General features: G+C 49.1%; 1 protein-coding gene and 1 long non-coding RNA gene across 5 annotated transcripts; one reads left to right on the forward strand and one right to left on the reverse strand.

Moving 5' to 3' along the window:
• HCK (HCK proto-oncogene, Src family tyrosine kinase) lies at window positions 1-27,603 on the reverse strand. 4 transcript variants are annotated; one of them, XM_082751301.1, is made up of 13 exons: window positions 27,526-27,603; window positions 26,590-26,707; window positions 23,327-23,369; window positions 22,864-22,963; window positions 21,728-21,826; window positions 18,443-18,546; window positions 15,047-15,196; window positions 14,597-14,749; window positions 12,951-13,130; window positions 12,051-12,127; window positions 6,548-6,701; window positions 5,505-5,636; window positions 1-2,667 (listed from the first exon to the last, which is right to left on the reverse strand). In XM_082751301.1, the coding sequence occupies exons 2-13, from the start codon at window positions 26,704-26,706 to the stop codon at window positions 2,465-2,467; spliced, it is 1,512 nt and encodes a 503-aa protein (XP_082607427.1). In that variant the 5' UTR covers window position 26,707; window positions 27,526-27,603; the 3' UTR covers window positions 1-2,464. The 4 variants fall into 4 exon arrangements, with proteins under 4 accessions (XP_082607427.1, XP_082607426.1, XP_082607429.1 ...); XM_082751300.1 differs by having other exon boundaries at window positions 22,864-22,966; XM_082751303.1 differs by lacking the exons at window positions 26,590-26,707; window positions 27,526-27,603 and adding an exon at window positions 26,155-26,490.
• Window positions 22,495-24,859, forward strand: LOC309858585. The gene is made up of 2 exons (XR_014308258.1): window positions 22,495-24,546; window positions 24,753-24,859. It is a non-coding gene; the product is annotated as an uncharacterized lncRNA (long non-coding RNA).
• Window positions 27,604-27,776: the final 173 nt, after the last annotated feature.

Consider the following 27,776-nt stretch of genomic DNA (forward strand, 5'->3'; position numbering starts at 1 on the left):
TTTATCTCCATGTTTTTGTTTGCTTTTTTATTGAACAGACTTTATTTTTCAGAGCAGTTTTAGATTTACAGAAAAATGAGTAGAAAGCACAAAATTCCCATATACCCTCTCATCCAGCCCCCAGTTTCCTCTATTTTTTTAAAAAATATTTTATTTGTTTACTTGACAGGAAGAGAGAGAGAATGAGAGGGAACACAAGCAGGGGAAGTGGGAGAGGGAGAAGCAGGCTCCCCGCTGAGCAGGGAGCCCAATGCAGGGCTCAATCCCAGGACCCTGGGACAATGACCTGAGCCAAAGGCAGATGCTTTACGACTGAGCCACGCAGATGTCCTCATTTTCTTAACAGTGTCTTTCTCATAGCAGGGTTTTTAATTTTAATGGAGTCTAATTTAACAATATTTTCTTCCATGGACTGTGCTTTGATGCAGTATTGGTCCTCGTGTTTTACTGCGTCTTTGCTGTGACCAGAGGGATAAATCACAGTATAGGCAGTGTAAACCAAAAGAGCAGGACGATGGGAACTGACCCCTGGTCTTGTCTGTGTAGCAACAGGTTCCCTCTTAGGGATTACTGAAGAGCTATACCACAAATCACGAGTGCAAATTCCTACCAAAGGAGCCTGAGCTCTGCTTTCAGATACCCAAAGATATATCCCAAATGAGAAAGCAGGAGAGAAATTCAGTTACCCACTAGGTAAACTGAAACACTGCTAGCTTCATTTTCCACAGTTTATTCCCGGTTCCTCTGTGCTACTCCGGGGTGCAAAACAAGTTCAATATAGGGTCCCAGGGGACCCTGGCAGGTGCTGTGATGTAAATCCTTCAGGAGATGCAATAATGTAGAAAGATGTCATTGGTTCCCCCATCTCACTGTCCGCCTCTTCCCATCATTCCCCTTACAATGAAAGCTAATGCTTTCGATTGAAACAACATGCAGGAAGGGCCCACAGCTTCCTTGTCTTCTCTGCATCCTTCCCACATCTCCCTCCCCTCCACTGAGAGCTTCTCATGCAGGCTACCAAATCCCTCTCAGCAACCACATCTCCAGGCCCTGATATTCTCACAATGGTGGGTACCATCTTAACAACCATGATAGCTGCTTGGCCATGGGCAATGGCCAGCCTATGGACAGCCCAGGAGCCCTCGGGGAGACCCAGACTAACCAGCTTATTTATCAGTGTGGGTCATCAGGAAAGTCAGGGCCCCAATTTGAAAAATCATTCTTTTTTAAAATTTTTACTTTTTTTAAAGATTGTTTAAAAAATATTTCATTTATTTATTTGACACACAGAGAGCAATCACAAGTAAGCAGAGAGGCAGGCAGAGGGGCGGAGGGGGGAAGCAGGCTCCCTGCTGAGCAGAGCGCCCAATGCTGGACTCTGGGGATACCAGGACCCTGGGATTATGACCTGAGCTGAAGGCAGAGGCTTAACCCACTGAGCCACCCAGACACCCAAAAAGTCATTCTTATCATCTTGTCAGACTCAGTTCTTTGGAGACAAACACCCATCCAGCATCCCAGTGCCAGTGTGATAGGCAGAATAAAGCCCTTCCCCCACACCCAAGATGTCACTGTCCTAATCCCTGGAACCTGTGAATATGGGGCTTTGCAGATGTGAATAAGGATCTTGAAATGGAAACGTTAGTCTGGATAATCCAGGTGGGCCTAATGTACCAACAGGTGTCCCTACAAGAGGAAGAGGGAGGCAGGAGACAGAGTCAGAGAAGGAGCTGTCATGACAAGCGGTTTGAAGGGATGGGTATAAGAGAAGCAAGAGTCCGGGGACATGTCAGTCTCCAGAAGCTAGAAAAGGCAAGGAAAAGAATTCTCCCCTAGAGGCTCTGAAAGGCAGACGGCCTTGCTAAATCCATTTCAGACATCTGCCTCTGGAACTGTAAGATAATGAATTTGTGTTTTTAAGCCACCAAGTTTGTGGTCATTTGTTACAGGAGCCATAGAAAACAAACACAGCCAGTGACTAATTGGTGGGGGCGTGGGCCGTTAGAAACCTCGGAAGCCTTGGACCCCACTTCTCTTCATACTCCTGGTCTTTGGAAGGGTCCTTCCTCTTCTCAGATGTGTCATCCAGCAAAAAGGCAAGTAGATGATAGTCACGAACTGGCAGGACAAGACAAGCCGATCTGTCAGTAAAGCCTTTAGCCTTTGTGTCTTTTATTTAAATATTTATTCCATCATTTTTAAATTTTCCCATAGCAACCACAGTAGTGCCTGTCCCAGGCAATAGACATATCAACTTGGGGTCTCCTGAGGACGGCAGATTGTAGACTGCTGGAGTCAAAAAAGAGACTGTCCGGTTCAAACCACTTGACAGATGCGGAAGTGTGGCTGGACCGAGGTGGGGCGGGCCGGTGTCTGTGGGGAACGGTGAGCAGGACCAGGCAGGCTGCGCTAGAGCCACCCCTTAGGCATCAGCTGGGTACCTGGCCCCACCCGGATTCGCCCATCATGGCTGCTGTTGGTACTGGCTCTCGGTGGCCGTGTAGAAGTCGTCCAGCACGCTCTGGATATATTCGAAGGTGGGCCGCTCCTCAGGGCGGTTCTTCCAGCAGCGCGTCATGATGCTGTAGAGCTCCTCAGGGCAGTGCTCTGGTCGAGGCATGCGGTACCCACGCTCCAGCGCCCGGATCACCTCTGGGTTTGTCATCCCTGAGAAGGAACCATGGAATTAAAAAGGGAGGGATTGGGACAGGGAAACCCGGGGTGACAGACACCGTGACCTCCCCCACAGCCATCACTTCCCACCTCCCTTAGGAGCTGAGCCCCTCCCACGTGAAAGCCAGTCTCCCTAACAGCTAGGGTAGGGGCGTGACACCCAGTTTTGGCCAATGGGAGCTGAGGAGCATTGTTCCGGCAGACTACCAGGAAAAGTGTTCCTCCCTTGGAAGAAACACCCTTCCTCTTTCGATGACACTGAGGAACAACATGATCCTTGGAGGACCGCACAGGGAAGACAATCACAGAGAAGCTAACCACAGTCCTGAGTGCTGTTGAGCACGTGAACTAGCCAGTCACCAACGCCAGACTCCTCCTCATATAAGACTGATAACTTGCCTATAGTTTCTGCCACTCTTGGTTATTTTGTTCCTTACAGCCTAATGTGTCCTCTTGGATATAGGTTCCATAACGCATTGCCTGGCTCTTACTGGTGTATCCTCAAGACAAAACAGGCGGCCTGTCTCAGAGTCACTCTGTGAGTGGGACCATTTCCTTGTTCAATTGATGTTTATCTGAGATATCCTGAAAAACAATCTTCTGCACGCCTGTGATGCCCAATCTTATATTACAAGTCTAGAGCCCCAAACTCATATCCGAGTGCTTCCTCCAACATCTTCCTTGGATGTTACACATCACCTCGATTTTAACAGGACTAAACCAGAATTCTTGAATTTCTAGCCCCAGCCTATCCTACCCAGCTGCTCAATTAAAACCAAGAGGATCAACCATGATTCTTCTTCTCTCTCTCTCCTTCCTCATCAGCAAGTCACATTTTTTCCTTCTTCTTTTTTTTTTTTAAGATTTTTTATTTATTTATTTGACAGAGAGAGATCACAAGTAGGCAGAGAGGCAGGCAGAGAGAGAGAGGAGGAAGCAGGCTCCCTGCTGAGCAGAGAGCCTGATGCGGGACTCGATCCCAGGACCCTGAGATCATGACCTGAGCCGAAGGCAGCGGCTTAACCCACTGAGCCACCCAGGCGCCCTTTTCCTTCTTTTGAAACATAGCATCAACCCACCAACTTACCTCTGTCTCCACCACTTGCCCCCATCCCACTGCTGTGACTGCTACCTTCTCCTCAACCCCCAATCTACTCTCCATGCTGAACTGAAACATCACTTAAAGATGGAGATCAGATGATGCCACTTCCCTGCCCCAGACCCTCCAATGGCTTCCATACACTTAGACTAACATCCACAGTCCACACTCTTCACCATGGCCACGGGCCCTCTCTGATCTGGCCCCTGCCAACCCCATCGTTCACCTTCTGCTCTCATTCCTTGTCTCCAGCTACCAGGCTTCTCTTTCTTTAAACACACCTCAGGGCCTAAGAGCTAGCGGTGTTTTCTAACTGGACTTTTTCCTCTAGTTCATCACTGAGCTGTCTTTCAACTCCAATAGGACCCACTCTGACAGGAGCTGGGGAACACCACAGGCAGCCCATGTCACTCCCTCTCACTCGTCCTGCTTCATTTTCTGCTCAGCAGTCCTCTCCAGCTGGGAGTGTGTGTCAGATGTGTGTGTGTCCCTCCACGCTAGAACATGCTGGTCTCACTGCATCCTCAGTGCCTAACACACAGGAGGGATTTGATCAATACCAATGAATGAATCAACTGTCTACATCTCTTTATTTCTAATCTTCACAACCACTTCTTCAAGGTAGATATCATTACCTGTATTTTTTGATGGTAAAGACACCAAGGTAGGAGAAGTGAAGTGAATTTCTCAAAGTGTAATTGTTGTTGGGGTGAGATTCAAATTCAGGATGGTTTATATACAAAGTCAGGGAATCTCTGTATCTGCCTTTCTCCTTCTCCCCAGTGTTCTGGCTACAGATAACCCAGGAGACATCCCAACCAGAAAGGAACAGAGAGTAACATTATTTATAGAGTCTCAGGCAATCCGCATGTTGGGTATATCTTTGTAACTACATGGTCTACTCAGCGTAGGGTGCTGCCCATAGGCATGGGGATAAATTAATTCATTTAGCAAGTGGTTATTAATCACCCACCATGTGCCAAGCATGCAGGTCGGCACATACACTAGTGAGGAGTACAGACATGATTTCTGGCTTCATAGAGCTCAGTGTCTGGTAGGGAAAATATTAAACGAATATACGGTTATCAATTGCAATGAATACTCTGAATGAGACCATATGGGATATTATGAATGAGAAGTGAGGGGCATGTATGATACTTTAGATGACAGGATGGTGGGTACAGACTGAGATGAAGCTGGAGAAGGAGGCAGGTGCTGGATCATGTGGGACCTGCAGTCTATAATTAGAAGTATGAGATTTTGTCCCAAATACAATGAGAGACCATTAAAGAGTTAGAGGTGGAAAAGGGACAAGATTTGTTTCACAATTCTAGAAAGATCCCTCTGGCCTCAGTGGAGAATGGCCTATGGGGGAGAGGGACAAATGCAGGGAGACGGTGTAGGAGGCCACCGTGCCATCAAGGTGGAAGATGATGTTGGCCTGGATGTAGGTGGAGGCAGAGGAGTTAGACATGAGCATTTATTTTGGAGACAAGTGGCCAGAACCTTGGGACTGCTTGGATGTAGGAAGGGGTGAGAGAAAACGGAGGGCCAAGGAAGCCTCCAGATTTTCAGCTTAAGAAACTGGATGGATGGATACCTTTGACTGAGATGGGGCAGGTGAGGGGAGGTTGGGGGCAAGGACCAAGAACTGTCTGAATGGACACACTAACAAGAGAAGACACCTGGACGGGGACATGGAAGCAGCCACAAGCTATGTCCCCCTCGCTACCTGGGTAAGGGATCCGGCCATAGGTGACGATCTCCATCAGCAGAATACCAAAGGACCAGACGTCTGACTTGATGGTGAAAGAGCCAAAGTTGATGGCTTCAGGAGCTGTCCACTTGATGGGGAACTTGGCCCCTGTGGGGTTGGACAGAGCAGAGTCAGGGAGAGTCTGGGAGCAGTCATGGCTGGGTGTATGCTAGGGTGGGGAGCAGGACAGAGGCACGGCTGCTGACATCTGTCCCTCTGTCCGGCCTCCATGGTAGTAAGGGCCATCAATCCTAAGGACAGTTGTCTGGGGGGACGGGGGAGAGGGCAGAGGGCTCTGGGGTGTGCCAGGGGAGCTGACACTCTGGGCCACCTCATTGATTCAGCTCAAACCCCAGGAAACTACAGCTCCTGAAGAGGACAGTCCTCAAGGACTGGTATAAATGGAGTCATACAATATGCAGTCTTTTCACTTAACACAATGTTCTGGAAGTCTATCCACGGTCAGCATCCATCAGTCCATCCCTTCTTTATTGTGGCCAAATAACGTGTTTTTGTTGCTTCCACTTTTTGGCTGTCATGAATCATGTTGCTGTTCATACACAAGTTGGCCTGTTTCTGAATTTTATATAAATGGTGGCATCTACGTTTTGGGGGGGGGGTGTCTGATTTCTTTCATTTCAATATTACGTCTGTGAGAATGAACCATTTGGTTGCATGGAGCATTGGTTTGTAATTTTTCATTGCTGCATAGTATTATATTACATCAATGTACCACAATTTATATATCCATTCCATTATTCATGGATAGTTGGATTCTTCCTAGTTTTTGTCTATTACGCATAAAGTTGCTCTCACCCTTAATTTCAACATGCACTTGGCTAGCTCAGGCTAAAATTGATCTGAGTCACTGGGTATGAGAGTCTATGGGTCAGGATACTCTATCTGGAAGGACTCCAGCAAGCCTACTAACCTCAAGCTAATACTGAGACACATCTCAGCTCTCAGTGCTCATAACCCACCCAAGAGGGCCCCATGGACACTTTGGCAGGGCTCCCTACCTTCCCGAGCTGTGTATTCATTGTCCTCGATGACACGTGCCAGGCCAAAGTCGGCGATCTTACACACCAGGGATGCAGAGACCAGGATATTGGCAGCTCGGAGATCTCGGTGAATGTAATTCCTCTGCTCGATGAAGGCCATGCCTTCTGCAATCTCCACCCAAAACAGAGACATCCTCATCCTCACATCTGGCCCAGCCCAAAATAGGTCCCAGTCAAAAACATAAGAGGAGTAGGGGCGCCTCGGTGGCTCAGTGGTTTGGGCTGCTGCCTTTGGCTCGGGTCATGATCTCAGGGTCCTGGGATCGAGCCCCGCATCGGGCTCCCTGCTCCGCAGGAAGCCTGCTTCCCTCTCTCTCTCTCTCTCTGCCTGCCTCTCTGCCTACTTGTGATCTCCGTCTTTCAAATAAATAAATAAAATCTTTAAAAAAAAAAAAAACATAAGAGGAGTAAAAATGCATGTGCCTCCCCTTTCTTGTGGAAGGGTCCTGAGCTCAGTTTAGAATTTCTCTATCTCCCCATTTAGGCTGGGGGAATATCTCAGGACCTGGGTCTCTTTGGGGGATTTTCTGGGATTCCAAGACTTCCAGAGACTACTTTGAGGAAAGAGCATTATTTCCCCAGGACCTATACACATAACAGAATACTATAAGATCCTCTCATCCCCAACCTTCTTTCTGGGGGACAACCTAGGCTAATGTCATATTCTGCTGTATCTCTTGTACCTTCTTCATCTTTAAGCCTGGGTAGGGAAAATTCATGTGTTCATTCAACAAATATGTACTGAATGTCTCATGGGTGCCAGGCATATTATTTGAATAGCTGGTGAGCCAGGCAAGGTCCTGCGGGTAGTAGTAAGTGTCATAAAGGACAAAGCAGGATAGTAGAACACGAGTGTAGAGAGCTGTTTTGGATTGAGTAGTCAGGGAAGCCTGCCTGGAGGAGGTGAAATTTTAGCAAAGATCTGAGTGGTGATAATAAGTATGTCGAATAAGAGCATTCCTGGCAGAGAGCAAGAACATCATGTACAAAGGCCTGGAGGTAGGAATGAATTTGGGAGTTCATGGAACAGGTAGCTAAGCAGAAGTTGTCACGGTGCGGGGTGGGGGGCAGGATGGTGGGAGTTGAGGTTGAGAAGGAGGCTGCTGACTGTGAAGAACTTTCTAGGTTTGGAGAACAGGTTGGATTGTATTCTGAGCACGATGGGAAGATGGTAGAAGTCCTCGAGCAGGAGTGTGACATGATCTGATGTATATTTTAATGCCACCATGGCTGCTGAACGAATAAAAGACTGTATAGAGAATTCTCATTCACAACATGTCCCTAAAAATCCTGATTTTTCCTTAAGGACTTTTCTCAAGGGCTTGTGCATTAACCCTCATAAAGAAGCTTATAATTAACACCCAGACACCCAGAAAACAGCACTTGTGGCTTACAAACTGGCCTTTGAGCTCCTCAAGCCAGGTGTTACTACAATCTCTGTTTTATAGAGTTGGGGGACACTTTTTCCAGATCATCTCACCAGGAAAATTCTCAATGTCAGACTCAAACCAGTTGGCAGATTTCCAGTCCCTGTGCCCCATGTTGCCTCTAACTACTGCAGAGCTCCCGTGCTTGGAGGACTGCAGTTGGGTGCAATCTGGTGAGATTTTGGGGGTGGGGTGGAGGAGCCTGCCCAGACAGACCAAACCAAGACACAAGCTGCTCAAGGTCGGAGGCAAGAGGGTGGTGCACTTGCAGAAAGTGGCCAGCAGGGGGAACCCGATGGCTACCGGAACCGAGGTGTGAGGCTTCAGACTTTCCAGCAAAAATTTGAGACTGACCGATTTTGCTTGGAGGTGAGATGAGACAAGGTCTTGCAGGAGGCAGAGGGGGAGGGGAGCGGGATTAATGAGGAGTCCTCAGACATCGGAACAGTTAACAAGAGCTATTGTGCTAATGACAGGCATTGTAGCTCATTCATTTGTTACACGATAACATTTGAGATTAAATAGCATTTGCTTTGTGCTTGGGGGTGGTACGGCTGCTATCAGCCATATGGCAAGAAAGCTGGGTTCTAGAGAAATAAATAATTGGTCCAAGCGGAGAGCAGGAGTGGACCTCTAGCATCCCTGCTCAGGATCTGTGCACTGATGCATCACTCTACCTGGGTTTTGGCCTTGGATTTGGCATTAATGCCGTACTTTTTTTCAGTACTCACAGGCAGACATTCATGTAACTTATTGATTTTCACATGCACTCGGTGGAGCAGATGGGATTAACCCAATTTAGGAGACTAGAGGATACTGCCTAAGGAATTCTGGGCTTAATCTGATGTTGGACCAATTCAGTCTGAGCCCCACAGCTTTGGGACCTCCAGCAAGCTACTTCCCTCTTCTGTGCTTTACTTTTCTTCTCTGTAGAATGAGGACAACAACAGAACCTGCTTCTGGGGGGTTATGTGAGGATGAATCCTCTCAGCCTACACAAGGGTGTGAACAGGGTCTGGCTCATAGGTATTCACTTCAGTCGGGGCTATTCATGCTCCCTGGTGAGGAAGGTGGCGTATTTAGAGAGGTTAAGCAACTGGCTCAAAGCAACACAGGCAGAGCTGGGATCAAAACCAAAACTCTATGTGACTACTAAGCCCAGAGGCTTACCCTGGTTGAAGGAAGGAATAACAGTGAGGTTCACTGGGTTCAGGATTGGTCTAAGAAGGAGGGTGTGATGAAGTGGTGATATTTCATGACCACCAAGAAGGCTGCCATTATGTTGGGCATTAAAACTTGGATTTGAAAAACAACAACAATTTGGGTTTCCTTCTGAGAGTAACAGGGAGCCGCAAAATCAGAGCTGGAAAGGCCTAATCTGGGCTCTTCCAACAGAATCCTAGTAATTCCTTGGGTTTGCTGGTTGGGGTTGGGGCGGGACAAAGCAAAGGGCGCCCCCTTCAATCCGAGCAACTCTGTTTTGATCTACTTTAAAATACTCAGCAACTGTACCGGAGTTCACTTGACCAACAGGGTTAGGGCTTTACAAAAGACTTCTGGGGGTGCCTGGGTGGCTCAGCGGGTTAAAGCCTCTGCCTTTTGACTCGGGTTATGATCCCAGGGTCCTGGAATCGAGCTCCGCATCAGGCTCTCTGCTCAGTGGGAGCCTGCTTCCCCATCTCTCTCTCTCTGCCTGCCTCTCTGCCTACTTGTGATTCCTGTCTGTCAAATAAATAGATAATATCTTAAAAAAAAAAAAAAAGACTTTTGAACTTGGAAAGCATAGCTGTGATCTAATTCCCTCATTTGACAAATGAAGACACTGAGGCATGTTGTAGGTCTGAGGCCCATATAGCCAGTGCTCAGGTGAGGCATGTTCTACACCATCTGCCTTTCTAGGACTGGAAGTGAAGACCTGGTCCCAGGTTGCCTCCTTCCTCTCCCTGGGCCCTCTACTCCTGGACATACAAGGGTCAGGATCTTCTTTCCCTCCCTTGGTTTCTGTTTTCCCATCTGTGAGGCAGGGAGAATGGCATTTGTCCAGGCTGACTCTCCCCCAGTAAGATTTCTGCCAGTTTGATGGTTATAAGTTAGTTATAGGCCAGACTATTATTTCCCTAGGGACAGGGCCCATTAAAGTGAAAATACCAGGCCTTGATTTCCATATGCCTCTGGCATTCCAGGCTCCAAAATTTAAAGCCTTTTTTTTTTTTTTAAGATTTTATTTATTTATTTGACAGAGATCACAAGAGAGGCAGGCAGAGAGAGAGGAGGAAGCAGGCTCCCTGCCGAGCAGAGAGGCTGATGCGGGACTCGATCCCAGGACCCTGAGATCATGACCTGAGCTGAAGGCAGCGGCTTAACCCACTGAGCCACCCAGGCGCCCCCCCTCCTTTTTTTTTATAATCTCTGGACATTCCTCGCTCTCCTAAGATTTGCATACTCAAATGGGTTCTGCCTTAGGGATCTCCAGAAGGCACAGCCTTGGGTCCTAGGCAGGTTTCCCTTAACACTCTCCAGGCTGCAAACCATACCCCTCTCATCTTTGCCAGCCCCAGGTACTAGCTTACAAGGCCCTGCTCTTTTGCTTTTCCCCATGGGCTTTGGCACAGGCTGTTTTTTCCATCTAGAATACCCTCTCTCTCCAGTTCAGCTGCCTAATTTCCACTCATCCTTCATGGTTCAGCCCAGAAGCCACTTCCCCTGGGAAGCCTTCTTGGGTTGTTCCTGGACCAGGCTAAATGCTCCAGTGTGTTCTCCCACGGCATCCCTTCCTCCCCTGCTTTCCCACAGAGAGGAGAGAATGAGAGAGACAGAAGCGAAAAACACTCAAGCTGGGGGTAAGAAGAGCTATAGAGAGTGAAGGGAAGATGAGAGAGATAAAGTTCATCTGTAGTCAACTGCTTCTACAGGCCTAGCTTTCCTATTCTGTAAAATGGGATGACCTATCTGTGGCCAGCCTGTTACACGGGTGGCCCTCCGTGGACTGTGCCTCCTGGGACTCATGCCCTTGTGCAGCCCCCTCCCACCCTGCGCCTTGGCTAGGTTGTGGGCCATACTTTGGCCAGTGAAAAGTAGCAAGAATGATGGGAGCAGAGGATTCACAAGGGCTTGCACATTAGGGCTCGGCCCCTTGGAACACTCCCTCTTGGAACCTGGCCGCCATGCTGTAAAGAAGCTCTGGCTGGACTGCTGAGTGATGAGGAGCCACAGGAGAGTGATCCCAGAGGATGCGCCCCCATGACAAACATTCTAGAACATTCTAGCCCCAGGCAAGCTCTCAGCAGAATCCATCCACATGACTGACCTCAGTCTCACCACAGGAAGCAGAAGAGCCACCCAGCCAATTCCAGTCAGCATCACAAGAAATAATAAAATGTGGTTTCAAGCCAATAAGCTTTGGAGAAGTGTGTTACATAAGAATAGATAATAAAGCGGTGCCTGGGGGTCTCATCCGTTAAGCAACTGCCTTCAGCTCAGGTCTGGTCCTGAGGTCCAAGTTCAAGGCCCTGGTGGCTGGCTCCATGCTCAGCGGGGAGTTTGTTTCTCTCTCGCCCTCTGCCCTTCTCCTGTGCCCTGTGTTCTCTCTCTCTCTCAAATAAATAAATAAAATCTTAAAAAAAATAGATAAGAAAAATCCCACTCTCTAAAGTTGATGTGAGGACCAAATGAGTTAGTACCGGCAAGACACATACAGAAAGTATACAGTTGACTCTTGAACAACACGAGAGTCAGGACCCCTGCACAGCCAGAACCCCACATACAACTTCTGTCTCCCCCCAACTGAACTACTAATAGCCTTCTGCTGACCGGAAGCCTCACCAGTAACATAAACAATGGATTAATACCGTTGTTATATTATATGTATTATACCCTGTACTCTTACAATAGAGTCAGCTAGAGGAGAGAAATTGCTATTTACTATTTACTACTATTTACACTATTATAGCACATGTCCAATAAACACGTTAAAGAGATCACAGAATTTCTGCCCCCCCCCCCCGCCCGCCGCCAAGGCCCCCTTAGACTCTCACCTGGGCTGAGAAGTCAATGAGCTTGGGCAATGGCTGCTTGCTGCCCTCTGTACTTTTCAGGAAGTCCAGCAGGCTTCCTGTGGGGGGAGGGGAAGCAATACATGCCAGTCAGTTCTCACACTTCTTTGGTGCATGGTTAAAATTGCTCATAGTCATGGATTTAAATAAAAATATTTATTTACCACTCCTGGTGTTTATGAACTAGAGTTTGAGTGTTTTAAAAAATGGTTCGTGATTACTAGACGGGGGCAATCACGGTTTCTTCGACTGAAGGAGTTTTCTGAGCCCCGATGACCAGAGGGGCCTGTGCTTTCCCCGCGCTGGCATAATTGTGTATTTAGAAAATGAAAAGCATTTTGAGATTTCAAAATCACGCCCAGTGACGCTGCATGAGATGTTTCTGTTTATCGAAAAATGGGCAAGGATTGAAGATGGTGGTGAAGTGGTGGCCTAAAAAAAAAAAAAAAAAGTCCCTGGGAAATCTTGGATCATGGGCAGGCGGGGTGGAGGCAGCCTGGAGGGAAGGCTTCGCCAGCTCTTTCCCAGAGCATTGGTCCGGACTGGGAAGACTGCGAGTAACCAGGGAGCTGCCCCCAGCCTCAACGGCTTATTGTGAACCCAGAAGCCTCTTCTACCATCACCCAGAGGGGTGCTGGCCCCACTCCTCTCTCCTGTAGCCCCATGAGTTCCCCTTCTCCTGGCATTCTCTTGAATGGTTTCAGCCCATTAAGGGGGAGGGCTGGGCCGTTCCCTGTCAAGGCCCAAGTAGTCAATTTCAAAGAGTAATTGTCAGAAGAGCTCCTGGCCAGACTGGGGCATCTGGAGGGCAAGGGCACATTTGAGTCTGCAGTTGACCAGTATGAGCCACCGCCTGCATCCCCAGCCCCCCGAGCGCAGCACCTTTGGCCATGAACTCTGTGATGATGTAGATGGGTTCCTCTGTGACCACCGCGTGCAGCTTCACTAGCTTGTCGTGCTGCAGGGTCTTCATCAGGTTGGCCTCTGCCAGGAAGGCCTCCACCGACATGCTTCCTGGCTTCATCGTCTTCACGGCCACCTTGGTGTGCTTGTTGTAGGTGGCTGGAGCAGGGGAGGGAACAGGAAAGATGGTCAGAACCCACTGCTCCTTCCCCATGGCCCTGGGAGGCCCCACAGCAGGTCTTTTTCCTCCAGAAGGCCTTCCCTGCTCTTCTCAGCCCTCAGAGAGGGAAAGGGAGGCCAGGCTTTGGCCTCAGAAAGATGTGGGTTAGAAGGCTGGTTCACTACTTCCTAGCTGTGTGCCTTTGGGCAAGTCACTTAACCTCTCTGAACTGTGGTTTCCTCATCTGCAAGGTGGAAATGAACAGCATTGCCTTTAATAAGGGCTGTGGTAGGGATTTAAGAATAACCTCAAAACCTCCCTCAGACTGTTACTTGCATATGCGTGTGTGTGTGTATGCACACACGCATGCACAGACATACATGCATGGGTGCGCACACACACACACACACACACACACACACCATCTTTGCTTAAAATGCTTTAATTGTAACACTGCTTTCAATTAAATGACCCATCTCATCATGGTCCACAAAGCCCTGCAGGATTTGGCCTCACCAAATTCTGCCCCCCTCCTTTTGTACACCAATCAGCCTGCATATCAATCAGTCTCCTCCTCCCACCACAGAGGCTAAAGCCACCCCATCCCTTCCTCCTCCTGTTGATCATGTAAATCTCATAATTACTTGTGTTTCCATTTTTACCTTGGCTGCCAGGAAGCTCAAATCTAGATTTGCAGTCTTCCTGTAGTCAGAGTCTAAGGCCTTCATATATAAAACTTTTAGTTTTCCAAACTTATCACTCAGCCACATTCTCTTATTCAATGCCTGGCACACAGCAGGGTCTCAGTAAATGGAGTTGAAATGTGTGGGTTTTAAGCTTATTTTTTTTTCTTGCTGAATTGTTTGCATCTCTGTAAGTTGTCTTCACTCCCACGTGGAGCATGGTGGAGTGCACCGGGCACTGGGCCAGGCATTGCATCTACCCCACATTCTGCAAAGCAGGCAACGCTGTTCTTATTAGGGGCAGGATGACAGAGATGGTGTATGCCTTTTTAGCGCCCCACAATGCCCTAGCATGGTGCTGGGCACATGGGGGGGGGGCTCAGAGCAGCTTGCTTATCAGTTGCCAACACTGAACATACCTGACAAATCTCAAACTACATTTCCCCACTTAGTTTCCATCCTCCTAAGAGGATTTGATGATCTCAACCCCAAACTAGGGGAGCGTTCCAGCTCCATACTGGGGAAGAGGAGTAGATTTCTCACCTGGAACTCCTCCTTCCCAGAAGGGAGATTTGGACCCCAATAAGGCTGACCTCAAGAGCAAATCAGTGTTTGCATAGCAAGACAATGTGGTTGCTATCAGTTGAATTGCTCCTTTATGATTCTTATTCAAATCTCCACACCCAGGCTGGGTGGCATCCCCACTTTGCCTCTGACTCTTCCTGGAAGCAATGACCTCCTTCATTCCGCCCTCCCTCCATGCTCTGGCCCCGGGTCCTTACCCATCCAGACTTCCCCAAACTGCCCCGCTCCAAGTTTCTTCTCCATCTTGAGGGATTCCCGGGGGATCTCCCAGGCATCTTTCTCCCATGGCTTCTGGGGCTTGGAGGACACGCAGGGCACCGTCAGCTTCTGGCAGAGTCCATCACTCCCCTCTGGAACATAGCCCCTGGTCAGTCGAGGGCAGCTAGCCTGAGGCTTCCCCTCAAAGGCCACCCTGCCCGGTCCACTGCCTGTGGCCAGGGTTCCAGTGGGTTACCACCAGCGGGGACACAAGCACAGGGCATGATGAGATGAATCTTGACCCTACTGCTCAACAGGCCTAAGACTTCTGGAGAATCCAAGCAGCTGTGTGTCTGGGGAAGGGCAGGAAGAGCTCAGCAGACCTCAGAGGCCAGAGGCCGGGGAGATGGGTCCACCCTGGTTGGGATGCCGCCCTGGGGAGGACTCACTCTTGTAGTGGGCCACCAACTCCTGCAGGGTATTGAAGGTGCTCCGTGGGGAGATGTAGAAGCCCCCGCTGTCCAGGGTCCGGATCTTGTAATGCTTCACCGTGTCCCTGTGCTGGGGGTCGTAGTCTCGCACAGACAGAGAATAGCTTCCTGCAAGGGCCAGCGAAAAACCCGTCAGGAGCGGGACCTCAGTGCTCTGCCACCTCATGTTAGTGATGTGGGAAACAGAGGCAGAAGAAAAATTATTAAATTTCCTTACTCACAGACAAGCCCTTAAAAAAGGCAGAATGATGTTCTTCTAGAGACTCAATTGCCTCCACCTGGAGGCTTTGCTAAGGGCAAAGGGCAATCCTAGCCTCACTGACCTCTACCCCCAACCAGGATCCTGTAGTCTACTTTAACAATTGTTTTGGAAACTTCATCTCTAAACCCTCCAAGAGAGTGTTGACAATCATTCCCAAGCATATGGTCCACTGATACACATCTAAAGGGTCTCAGACAAAAGTTTTATTATTGGTAATGACTAACCTTTTCCCAACTATAGCTAGCCCTTCAAGGTCCTGGAAACCTTGCTTCCAAAATTCCTTAGAGATTTGTGCCATCCCTGACCCCCTCCCAACTTGCAAGCATATAATGGACCACTCCTCACAGCCCCAGAGCAGCAGCTCTTTCTGCCCAGGGATCCTGTCCCCATGCTTTAATAAACCACCATTCTGCACCAAAGATATCTCAAGAATTCTTTCTTGGTTGTCGGATCCAGACCTCACCCCACTGAACCTCACTTATATTCTAAGACTTCATCATTAGCATTCTGACACCCACTCCTGGCACCCCTATAAGGCCACCGTCCCCACTGGGTGGGCACCGGGGCCGCGGAGTACAGGGGAAGAGTGGGCTGTGGGGTCCAGCCATCTGGGTGCTCATCCAGCCTCCTCCATGTCCAGCTGTGAGACCCTGAACAGGTGATGCTGTCACCGCTCTGTGCCTCAACCTCCTCATCTGTAAAATGGGGTTGGACCTCATCGCATTGCCTGAGGATTAAAAGAAGTAATGCTGGAAAACACTCAGGATGTGAACCCTCAGCATATGTCGGCTCTTATCAGCGTCTTCATTATCTCGATCTATCATCTACCATCTGTCACAATAGCCAAGACATCACATCACACTGGTAAAGAGGTGACTCAGAAGCCAACAAAGAAAAAGATCCACAACAACAACACAATGCAGTCTGATTCTTGAAATGTAAACATCAAAATATAAATGTCAACATTGGATGTCGTGGCAGGCTGAACATCGCCCCCCGCCCGCCCGAAGATGTCTGTGTCCTAATCGCTGGCACCTGACTTTGTTAGCTTATGTGGTTAAAGGGACTTGGGGGGGCGTGATCCCATGAAGGATCTGGACATGAGCATATTATTGTGCCTTGTCCAGGTGGCCCCTATGGAATCACAGGGTCCTTATAAGAGGAAGGTCAAAGTCAATTGTAGGATAGGTGAAGACAGAAACACAAAGTTGGAGGGGTGTGGAAAAGGGGCTATAAGCCAAGGAATACTGGTGGATTCTAGAAGCTGACAAAGACAAGGAATCAGATTATTTCCTGAAGCCTCCAGAAGGAACCAGCCCTTCAGACACCTTGACTTGAGCCTGGTGAGACTGACTTCAGACTTCTGACCTCCAGAACTGTAGGATAACAAATTTACCTCGTCTACTATGAAGTTTGTGGTCACTTGTGACAGGAGCATTAGGAACCTAATGCATGTGACATCACACAGACCGGAAACACGCAAGTCTTTCAGTCTCTGACCATGCTTCTGCGTCTGCAAGCTGGGCATCCTTAGGCATCCTGTTAGCCTCTCTGTCTCTCGGTCTGCTCTACGTGCGCCGTGAGCACTATGACATAGGATTTTGAGGAGGCTTGAATTGTTGCACACAAAAAAAAACAGGTGACCAGATATCCCAGCTACTGTTCTAAGAATTTCATCCGAATAAACTGCGGGTGAATATGAATAATCATCCCCAAATGGATTGGAATTATATGAACATAAGGCATTATGTTATTCATTATAGTGAATGAATAACCCCGAGAAGTCGGGCTTTTAGATCGCCATCATTTTACAAGCAAGCAGACTGAGGTCCAGGCAGGTGAACTAACTCACTTGCAGGCATGCAGCTGGGAAGTGGTAGAGTCTGGAGTCAAACCCAGGCGGCTGGCTCCGGGCCCCACTCTTTGTCACTCTGCCCAGCCAAGGTGAGGCTGGCTTGACTGGTACTAGATGGGGGTGGGGTAGAATCCAAGAAGCAGCAGGATAGGGTTCAGAGGACTCACGGGGTCAGTTTTATTAAGCTGGTTAAATTGGCCCCTAGGGTCCTCCAGTGGGGAGGAGGAGGGACCTGTGCAAGGGACCAGGCTCACCTTCCCGCCCTGCAGGACTGGGGTGGTTTCTTGATTCTCCTGCCTCTATCCGCAGGATGGTCCAGCTCAATCAATCCCCCAGCTGTCCTGGGAGCAGCTGGACAGGAGAAGCCAGGAACTGTATGCCTTTGCCTTTTTTGGTCCTATTTCCCTTGCCCTTAGGCTTAAAGGGATGTTGTTGGGTGGGAGGAAATAAAGTCTAAACAGGCACTGGCCTGAAACAGTGATGGTGAGTGGTGTTATCCTGCCACATTCGGGCTTGACCAGTTTGGACATCTAGGGGGAGATGTCTTTGATGGATGTCCCCCAAACTGTTTGCTCAGGGTCCTGTGAGGTCACACTTTATACAATTTGCTTGCTGATTCTGCACCAAGCAGCTTTGAGACTAAACATATTAGTAAAGAGGCGCTCCACATGTGAAGTTGGAAATCACGAGCCTCCTTATTGACATGCATTCCTTTGGATAAATTAGCCTCAACGGATGCCAGTTTGTTTTTGCGTACTGTTCTTCCTTCCTGGGTGACCACCCAGCAGAAAGCCCCCCTCACAGCACAGGAATTTCAGGAAGTTGTTCACCAACATCACAACTTCCAAAAAACAGCACAAATGCCAGTTGAAGCAGAGTCTCAGAGGAGGCTGGTGTGGGGTTCTTCTTACCGCCTGGTCTACTCCTTCCTTATGGAAGGAGTGGGGAATCAGGCTTGTGGACAAGATATATTATGATGGGTATTTTAGGTAATACAAGCTAGTGAAGGTCAAGCTTCAACAGAGTATTGTTTTTTGAGGTCCACAACCACTTGGGGACCCAACCAGAAACTACAGGGGCTGAGAAGACCTAAATCAGGCTCAAGCAAAGGGCAGGAGAAAACTTGGCAGTCTGGTGGGCTGAGTGAGTTGTTCAGCCCCCCTGTAGCATTGCAGTGATGCAGTCATGCTTGGGGTACCCCTGAAGGGTGGGGTAGGGTGGGGAGGGCTGGCGTCACCTTTGGTGGTCTCGCTGTCCCGGATCATGAAGGAGCCCAGTACATTGCCAGGGGCCAGGAGCTGGCGCTCTGCATCCTTCCGGCTGATGTCCTTGAAGAACCACCTGGTGGAAAGGGGCAGAAGCATTGTGTGAACTTGGGATAGGGGGTCCTGTCCCGCTCACACTGGGCACCAAAAGACCGAGCACCTGGCTTCCTGTAGCATCGATTTCCCCCACAGGATTCATTTGGGGAAAAATATCCATTCTTTGGATATAAAAACAGACATTTTACCAGGAGTGAATCCAGTTTGCTGAGATGGAAACTTACACGGTTTGGAGGCTTTCGTTAAGAAAAATAATACCAAAAGAAAGATTCTCCCCAAAAATGGAAAAAGAAAACACCCAACCTTTTTTAAAGATAAAGAATACAGCATTATTAATACAAAATGCCCATGGGTCATTCCAATGCCACCCATGGTGAGGGATATGGTGAGGGATAGAAAAACTGACTGGTAAGATACAGCAGTCTTAACCAACTGTGGTCAAAATCTTGCTTTTGCCAATTTCACAGGCACACATGAGCATCCTCCCAGGGTCTCAGAGGGTTCATATGAGTGGGGGCCTGAGCTTTGTAAACTTTACAATGTATCCTCTTCTGTGTGTGCAAAGTTGAATATAAAGTCAACATGAATTTTCAAGCTAAAATGTGAGATTACAATCATTTTATACTTGGATCTTTTCATTTTTCTGCCTGGCTGCTTGGGATATTGAGTAGAAAAGCCCAAGACACAGCAGCAGCCAAATCCATTCCTACCCTCAGCAGGGTGAGGAGTGGTTCGTGTGCTGTAATGGAAAATATCCAAGACCCAAGATCAGCTGGCCTTGCACTTGCCACAAATCTGCTGTGTGAATTTGAGCAAGTCACTCTCCCCCTCTGGGCCTCTGTTTCCTCTGTATCAACTGGGGGAGAAAAGACAGCTAACATTCATCAAGTTCTTGTTAGCCACCCAACAATTATATGGAATTATGGCCCGTATTATCCCCATTTTATAGAAGAGAAAACTGAGGAATGGAGAGAGCAAGTTCCTTGACTGGTGTCATACAGCGAGGAAGTGGTAGAGGCAGGATTCAAGTCCAGGCCATCTAACTCTGGAGCCCATGCTCTTTGTCACCATAGGACGCCGCCCACCTGCCTTTTCTGCTTTCATTTGTGAACTGATCCGTGCCATGGTGAACTAGTCAAGCAGTGGAGCAGGGTACTCAATGAGAGCCGTCTCCCTGGCAATCCCACTCCTGGGAAGTTATCACAGGGATCTTGCACAAGGAAGAAATGACAGATACACAAGGAGACTCACTATAGCCCAGGACTGGAAACAATTTCACGGACCACGAAGAGGGCATGGTAGCATGTCTACATGATGGACACTGCACCTGTACAAGGAAGGTGCAGGATGGCGTGGGTAGTATCTACCACTGGTGTAAAATAAAGGGAGATATCTGTATTTTCATATACAAGTATTAAGCATTTGGGAAGACTCATATGAAACTGGCTTCTAGAGAGGGGAAAGTGGTTGGTTGGCAGACTTTTCACCCTTTATTCTATGTCCTTCCCCACCATTTGCATTTTGAAGCATTCAAAGTATTGTCTCTTTCCAGGAGGGGGAAGAAGTAAGATTCTGTCCCCCCCCCCCCCCCACCATACTTCCCAGTACCCTAACCCCAAAGGCACCCTCCACTGGTAGTTTCTTAATACAGATGCAAGAAAGTGTGAGTGTGCTCGGCAAGCCCAGTGTGTCTGTTTCAGTCAGTGGTTTTCAAGGTGAGTCCTGGGACCAGCAGCATCAGCCTCACCAGAAAACTTGTTAGAAATGCAAATTCTGAATCTGACAGTTGAGGAGCAGGGCCCAGAGACCAGCATTTCAACCAGCCTTCCAGGTGAGGCTGATGCACTGAAGACTGAGATCCACCAATGAGGTCATCCCTTTTGTTCCCAAATGATAACCCGTCATACATGTTTTCTGCATCCTGTCTTTTCCACGTAGCAATTGTGTTGCCCTTGAGGATTCCCACCAGCCCGTGCCTCCTCTAAGGCTGCTGGGGGAGGTGGGGTGCAGGCAATCTGTGAGTGTTCAGATCCTGGAGTCTGGGAACAGAGCCCTGGATGTCCCAAGAGAAAGCCTAGAAGGATTAAGAAGGAACCACGCCCTGCCTGCAGCATGTAAGGGGTGTGCTGGGGGTGGGTTGCGGGGTGGTCCGGACAGTAGGCTCCGTGGTAGGAGAGGGGCGACTTCACACAGTTTCATGTGCACCAAGAAAGGCATGACTGAAGATGGGGAAAGCCCAAACGTGTGAATTTCTAATAGGTCAGCATTTCAAACCCTCAATACCATCAAGCCAGGGGGAGGAGGCAGAAAAGAGAAAAACCACAGTGACTTTTAACTTCTTGAATGGCTGGTTGTGAATGGGATCCGTCATTGCCACGTGGCATGGCCATCGTTTCACTCACCCATCTCTCTCACCATCTGGGAACATCACCAGACCCGCCTTAGACAGATGTCATCGGGACCTACTGGGAGTCACCTAGTGTCCCTGAAACAGGGCTACTGGGTGTTCCGCAAATGTCTGTTGGATGTTGGGGAGGCTGCGTGAATGCCGTGTAGCTGTTTATGTTTTCAGGGTCAAGCTAGATACAGAGAAGGACCTGCAGCCTAACCCTCTGGGCTACAGGGAGATCTCTGAGGGCAGGGGTGTGCCTTACTGGTTCTTAAAGTCCCTGGTCTGGCACAGGGCTTGGTGATGTACAGGCACACACCTACTGAATGAACCAAATGAGGGATATCTGGCCAGGTGTGGGCTGGCTCACCTCCCAGAAGACCCTCTTTGGCATGACCACATACTTCAGTCAACAAATATGCATTGACTGCCTTCTGCATGCCCGCCTGTGCTGAAGGTGCCCTGGCAGACAGACAAGGTCCCTGTCCTCAAATGGTCCTATCTGGGGGTGGGGTAGGGTGGGGAGGCAGGCAGGGAAGGTGTGAGCAACCACAGAAACAAGATTGTTCTTGCTAGCGAGAAATGTTCAGGTCTCCATGAGTGACACAGTCCCAGAGGAGACCCGCCTTAGACAGGGTGGCGGAGAAAGGCCTCTTTGAGACCTGAAGGGTGAGAAGGAGACAGGCAAGGGCAGACCCCTAGGAGAACTGGGTCATGCGGGGGGCCACAGTGAGTGCACAAGGCCTGAGGCAGGAACAAACCGATTTTGCTCATACTTCCTTCTGCAGGGCAGGAAAAATGGAATACTTACTCCTCTGTCTCCAGAGAGTTAATGCGGGCAACATAGTTGCTTGGGATGTAGCCTTCCTTCCGGGTCACCAGGGATCGAGCCTTCCACCACTCCCCAGACCTGAGGACAGGAGGGAGCAAAGGAGTCAGGGAGCAGAGGGAATCCCCCGGTCTTGGGCTCCCCAGCCTTGGCGGAGAATAGCCCCACCCCAGGAAGCAGACAGGGTAAGGGGCAGGGTCACCATGGTCCCAGCCCCCAACATGCACCCCATCACCAGGGTTGGGAGCTTTGCAACAGTCCCCACTGTGCATGCAAGGGTCTAGAATCAAGCCCAGTCCTTGCATTCACAGCCTGCAGCCCTAGGTCTCTGGCCCCACTCTTCCCCTGGACTTGGAGCGGTCCATACTTAGGGTATGGGGCCCTGTGCCCATGGCAGACTCATTGTATGCCAAGAGCCACAGGGAGTGGTCTGACCAAGCATAACCATTCCCATTCTTTTTTTTTTTTTTTTTTTTTTTAAGATTTTTATTTATTTATTTGACAGAGAGAAATCACAAGTAGATGGAGAGGCAGGCAGAGAGAGAGAGAGGGAAGCAGGCTCTCTGCTGAGCAGAGAGCCCGATGCGGGACTCGATCCCAGGACTCTGAGATCATGACCTGAGCCGAAGGCAGCGGCTTAACCCACTGAGCCACCCAGGCGCCAACCATTCCCATTCTTGAGCCCTAGCACACAGGGACTCACTGACGGTGAAGACTCTAGGGGAATGGAAGTAGCAAACTCAAGAGACCAGAGATTTCTTTTTTCTTTCTTTTTTTTTTTTTTTTTTGAGACCAGAGATTTCTGAATGCAAAGGCACCTCAGCAGGGTCTGGTCTATAGACAAACCTATAGCTTAATTATAGGAACCTGAGGAAGGCAGCCCTGAGAAAGCACTTTCACCTGTTTTTGCCTGGATGTGGACTGCTAGCAAGTACACAAGCTCCTTTGTTGTGGCTCTCACCCAGGTTCACAGCAAACCCTCCCTCCTCTATTAGGATACTTATCAGCCATTTACCCCCTAGTATAAGATAGTCTATAGGGTCCTTTATTGAAACACAAAAGAGAGCATGATTGAGTATTGAAGGTAGCTGTGTCTTAGGAGTGGGACAGAGACTCACTCTTCCAGTACCACCATCTGATCTCCCTTCTGGAAACTGAGGTCTTCATGGTGAATGGCCTCGTAATCATATAGTGCGATCACAATGATGTCATCGGGACCTACTGGGAGAGAGACACACAGGACGGTAAAGCTTTATCTGAGCACCACCACAGCCCTGGGTGTTTCCCATCCCCACAACTGGCACCCAGCCCTGGACCCAGTGACATGTCTGTCTCTGGTATAAATAAGGATCGTGCCACGTGGGGTGCGGTTCTAGAGTTTAAAGCTACAAGTGTTTTGTTTGCATTCGTATACAGGGTAATAGAACAAAACAGACTATACAAAGTACTTTGGGAGCAATTTAAAGGATTTGCAAGGGTGGTTGTGACTGTGTGGGATTTTCGCCTTAAGCTCTGACTGAGCACCTAACCTAACCCGCTACGTGAACAAGACGCCACCTCATACATTTGCCAAATACTTACCATCCGCAGACCCTGGTGGGATGTTATTGCTGTTGTCAGGACGCTGCGAGGAGGAAACAGGAGAAGGGGATGAATCTGATGGTGTGTGGGGAGCCACAGAAGGTCTGTGTCAAAAAGGATACCCGAGAGTATCTCATCCCAGCCCTGTGTGTCATGGGAGGAGGACCTGAGAGGGCTGGGGACATCGGTGAGGTCAACAGCCCATAAGGGGCACCACAAAGATCCAAGTCTCTTGGGTTATGGCCATGGCCTTGGCCTTGGGCCTACTGGGGGACACTGGCTTGTTCCCTCCCTTGACATACGGTGAGGGGTTGGTCCAGATCGGTGTTCTCTGAGATACGTTTGAAGAGGTTGTAGGTCTCTCAAGATGTCCCAGCATAAAGGCTCCATTCTGTATATGAAGGACCCTAAGTGTTCACCCAGAGGTCTACACCTTGGATGCCGTCTACACCCTGGCACCCTACACAGTCCTCAGGGAGATGGACTTTTATTCCCGGCACAACTAGGCCTTAAAGATACACTGGTGAGTGAACAAAGCTAGTTCTTCGGAAGGAGAACCATGATTCGTGTCTAGAGAACACATACACATATGTCCTCAATACATTCTGTGGACACAAACTGTATGTGTGTGGGTGTAAATTTTTGGAGAAAGGTTTGCAAGGGTCCACACCAAACTGACAACAGTTGATGCCTCTGAAGAGGAGTGGGATATCTCTGGGGAGGGAAACATTGGTCAGGGCAACTGTAGCTTTCACTGTAATCTGTGACTTTTCTTTATAAGGGGGATGTGTTTTTATGTCACACACTTAAGTAAACTTGGAGAAACAAGTGTGGGGAACAATGAGAAGTATCTTTTTGGGGGGAGATCCACAAAGCCCATCAAGATCCATAAAGCTTGAGGACTCCCACAGAGAAGGAGTCTGTTTTGGTCAGTGTTTTGTAAACTGGTTTGGCCTGGGAACCCTTTCTCTGAGGAACACTTACTAACTCATCACTGAATTAATGCCCTGCAGGAAAAGGACAAATGGCTGATAATAACATCCCTTAAATCTGATGCTCAGGAGACAACCAAAAACCAGTGGGAGAAGACTCTTTGCTTCCCATTGGTGCCAAGCCAGAGGGCCTCAGAGAACCTGGAGCCCTAGCCACAGAAAGGGCCCAGGTCCACGCAGGTTAGGAGAGAGAACAGATGTAGGAGTGACTTAGGGTTTAAGATGTCAGTTCAGGGGGCGCCTGGGTGGCTCAGTGGGTTAAGCCTCTGCCTTCGGCTCAGGTCATGGTCCCAGGGTCCTGGGATCGAGCCCCACATCAGGCTCTCTGCTGAGCAGGGAGCCTGCTTCCCTCCCTCCCCTGCCTGCCTCTCCGCCTACTTGTGATCTCTGTCTGTTAAATAAATTTAAAAAATTAAAAAAAAAAAAGATGTCAGTTCAGGACATCACTGGTGTGAAAAGCTCATATAATTTCAGGATCAGGATGTATTAATAGAGGTTAAGTGCAGAGGGAGGGAGGTGACTATTCCACTAATACCCTCCACCCCGCCCCTTTCCCCAAATTAGCCCTGTTTGAGACATCATGCCTGGAGAAGGGCAAGCAGAATGGAGAGATGCCAGGAACCCATGTTGTGTGAAAGATGATTCGGAAGGAATGGGTGGGTTGGGATAATATGTTTGCTTTATTCTCTACTGGTTGTCATGGGGCAAAGGGAGAGGATGTATTTGGTGTGGGGCTGATGGGCAGGTTTGGGAACAAGGAGTCAGAGTATGAGACAACAGGCTTCCCTTCAATATGAGGCAGAACTTTCTAAGGGCCTGCTCCAGGAAGGAGAGTGCACCCCTGTCTCTGGAGGCAGCAAGCAGAGACCGTGCTTCTGTAGATGACCTCAGATAACAGCACAGAGTCCAGGACTCCAGAGTAGAGAGCACCCCAGCCTCGGGGTTAGAAAGACCTGGCTCTGCTATCCCCAGCTGTGTGGCCCCTGGGAGACATTTCACCTCTTTGAGTCTTTGTCACAGTGGCTTTAAAGTGGCACAACTCCTGCCTCACCACTTTTGGTGGGGACTAATATTGTAGAAGCCCCTCACCCCAGAGCCTAGAACACAGCAGGTGTTCCAAGAATGGGAAGATTATTACAGCTGTTCCTGCTTCTATAGTACCATCACCACCGCTCCCGGTTCTGATACTGTTACGGTTAACAGCACAGTTACTGCTATAGCCACTCTTCAATCACTCCACCCCCCCCCCATTTTTTTTTTTTTATTATGTTATGTTAGTCACCATACGGTACATCATTAGTTTTCGGTGTAGTGTTCCACGATTTATTGTTTGCATCTAACACCCAGTGCTCCATGCAATCTGTGCCCTCCTTAATACCCATCACTGGGCTCGCCCATCCCCCAACCCCCCCTCCCTTCTATAACCCTCTGTTTGTTTCCCCAAGTCTTCTACCCCTCTCATGACTACAGGACTAGGGGCCCTACTGCCAGGGCACCTACCGCTCCCGTTCTCACCACTAGTATTGCCCTGACTATAGTTCCTCATGAGCACTTGGCTTCCACCTCTGTTTCTCCTGCTTCAAACACTGGCACTTGGCAGACAGCCCAGGTTTGAATCCTGCCTCTACCCCTTGCTACCTGTACAACCTTCAGCACATCATTAAGCTCTGGTGTCTCATCCGTGTAACAAAAATGGAGACCTAGGATTACTGTGAGGCTTTAAGGTGCTGATAACTGTACAGCACTTAGGACAGTGCATGGTTGGTCGTGGGCTCTGTATAAGCAGAGGAGAAGTAAGCGAATACCTCTACTACTATGACCACTTTGCTTACTTACTGCGTTGTCCGCGCTTGCCATCATACTCCTGCTGCTCTTGCTGCTATAATTGCTATTACGGTTGTCGCTACAGCACTAATACGGTCATTACTGTCACCACTTCAACTGCTGTTGTTACTCATCAGGTCACTGACTACTCTCAGCGCTGCTCGTGCTACTGCCCGGGCTTGGAGCCTCTGCCATGCCCACCGGGACCTGGTCCCTGGAGGCCAGGTGGAGGGTCCAAGGTGTGGGCAGCTGGATAAGGAGGAGTGACGTCACTGCCCCAGGTCCTTGGTGCAGAAGTATTCCAGAGAGTCAAGGGACTGCTGGTGATGGGTCAGCTCCATGTCACCCCTGCTGACCGTTGGGAATACAGGAGGCTGTTAGGGCAATTTGGGACAGCATGGGGCAGTCCCTCGGGCTGCTGAACCCTCCCTTTCTTCCCCCACTCACCCACTTGCTTGTAGACGTGGGATCTGGCACATACACAGGGCTGTGTGGGTTGGTGCTGGGCTCGGTTTTTGAGACCTTGCCTCTGTCCTGGAGGAATTTGGACTTCATGCACCCCATCCTGCATCAGAGAGAAGGGAAGTGAGCCTGGCTTGCCCCCAGCCCTACACAGGAGAGTCTTAGATGCTGGGTTCCAGGCCCCCTGCCCTCAAGCTCGCTCCCTCTCCCCTACCCTGTCCCCGCACCCCTGCCAAGCCCACTCACTCTACCCTTGTCACCTCTGGGCTTCTCCACGTCCGTGTCTACCACATACCCACACAGAATTGACAAGTTGTCATAGCCATGCTACCAAGAACCCTTGCAATGGGGAGTTTATTCAGAGAAATAAATCATGAGGATCATCAAAATTCAACAGGCAGAGCCTTGAAGCAGAGTGGGTGGTAGGCACCACGGGTTCTGGGATCAGAAAACCTTGAGATCAGAAAACCTGGGCTCAGAAAGCCTTGAGCTGATGCTTGGCCCCTCCACCCCACCAACACCTCACTCATCACTCGCCCTGCTCCCCAGTCTCAGTTCCTCATCAGCAAAATGGGGATAATAATAATGCAACATACTTGCAGGGTGCTGGAAGGATGAGAAAACATGTAGGCGGGGAAATACTTAGCACAGCGTGGGACTCAGAGCAAACAGTAAAGTGAAACTATACTATTACGATCTAATAAATTATCATTTTATATTAAACGACCAAGATGAGGTCGCATAATATGGCTCAAACAGTCTAGCTAAATGGTAGCCAAGGCATCATCTTCCTTGTATCATTTTATAACTGCCTTATAATAGTTTCCTCCCACACCCCCACACCCCCCCTTTCCTTTTTCCTTCTTTCTCTCATGAGTTTATTTGGTCATTCATTCCTTTGTTTACTCAGCAAACACTTACTGAGCACTCTTCTACACCATGAATAAGATAAGCGAGTTCGTGCCCGTTATGGAGCTCACCCTGGGGATGAATGGGAGACACAGACAATAAACAGGTAAACAAATACATAACGCGATAAATTTAGTGAAAAGTGTTGAAGAGAACCATAAAGGATGTGACAGGAAACAATGGTGCAGGGCTTTTTTTTTTTAGACAGGGTGATTGGGAAAGGCTTCTCTGAGGAGATGACGTCAGACCTGGGACCCAAATGG

The sequence above is a fragment of the Mustela nivalis genome (genome assembly GCF_964662115.1).
Source record: "Mustela nivalis genome assembly, contig: HAP1_SCAFFOLD_2841, whole genome shotgun sequence".
In the NCBI taxonomy this organism is placed as follows: Eukaryota; Metazoa; Chordata; class Mammalia; order Carnivora; family Mustelidae; genus Mustela; species Mustela nivalis.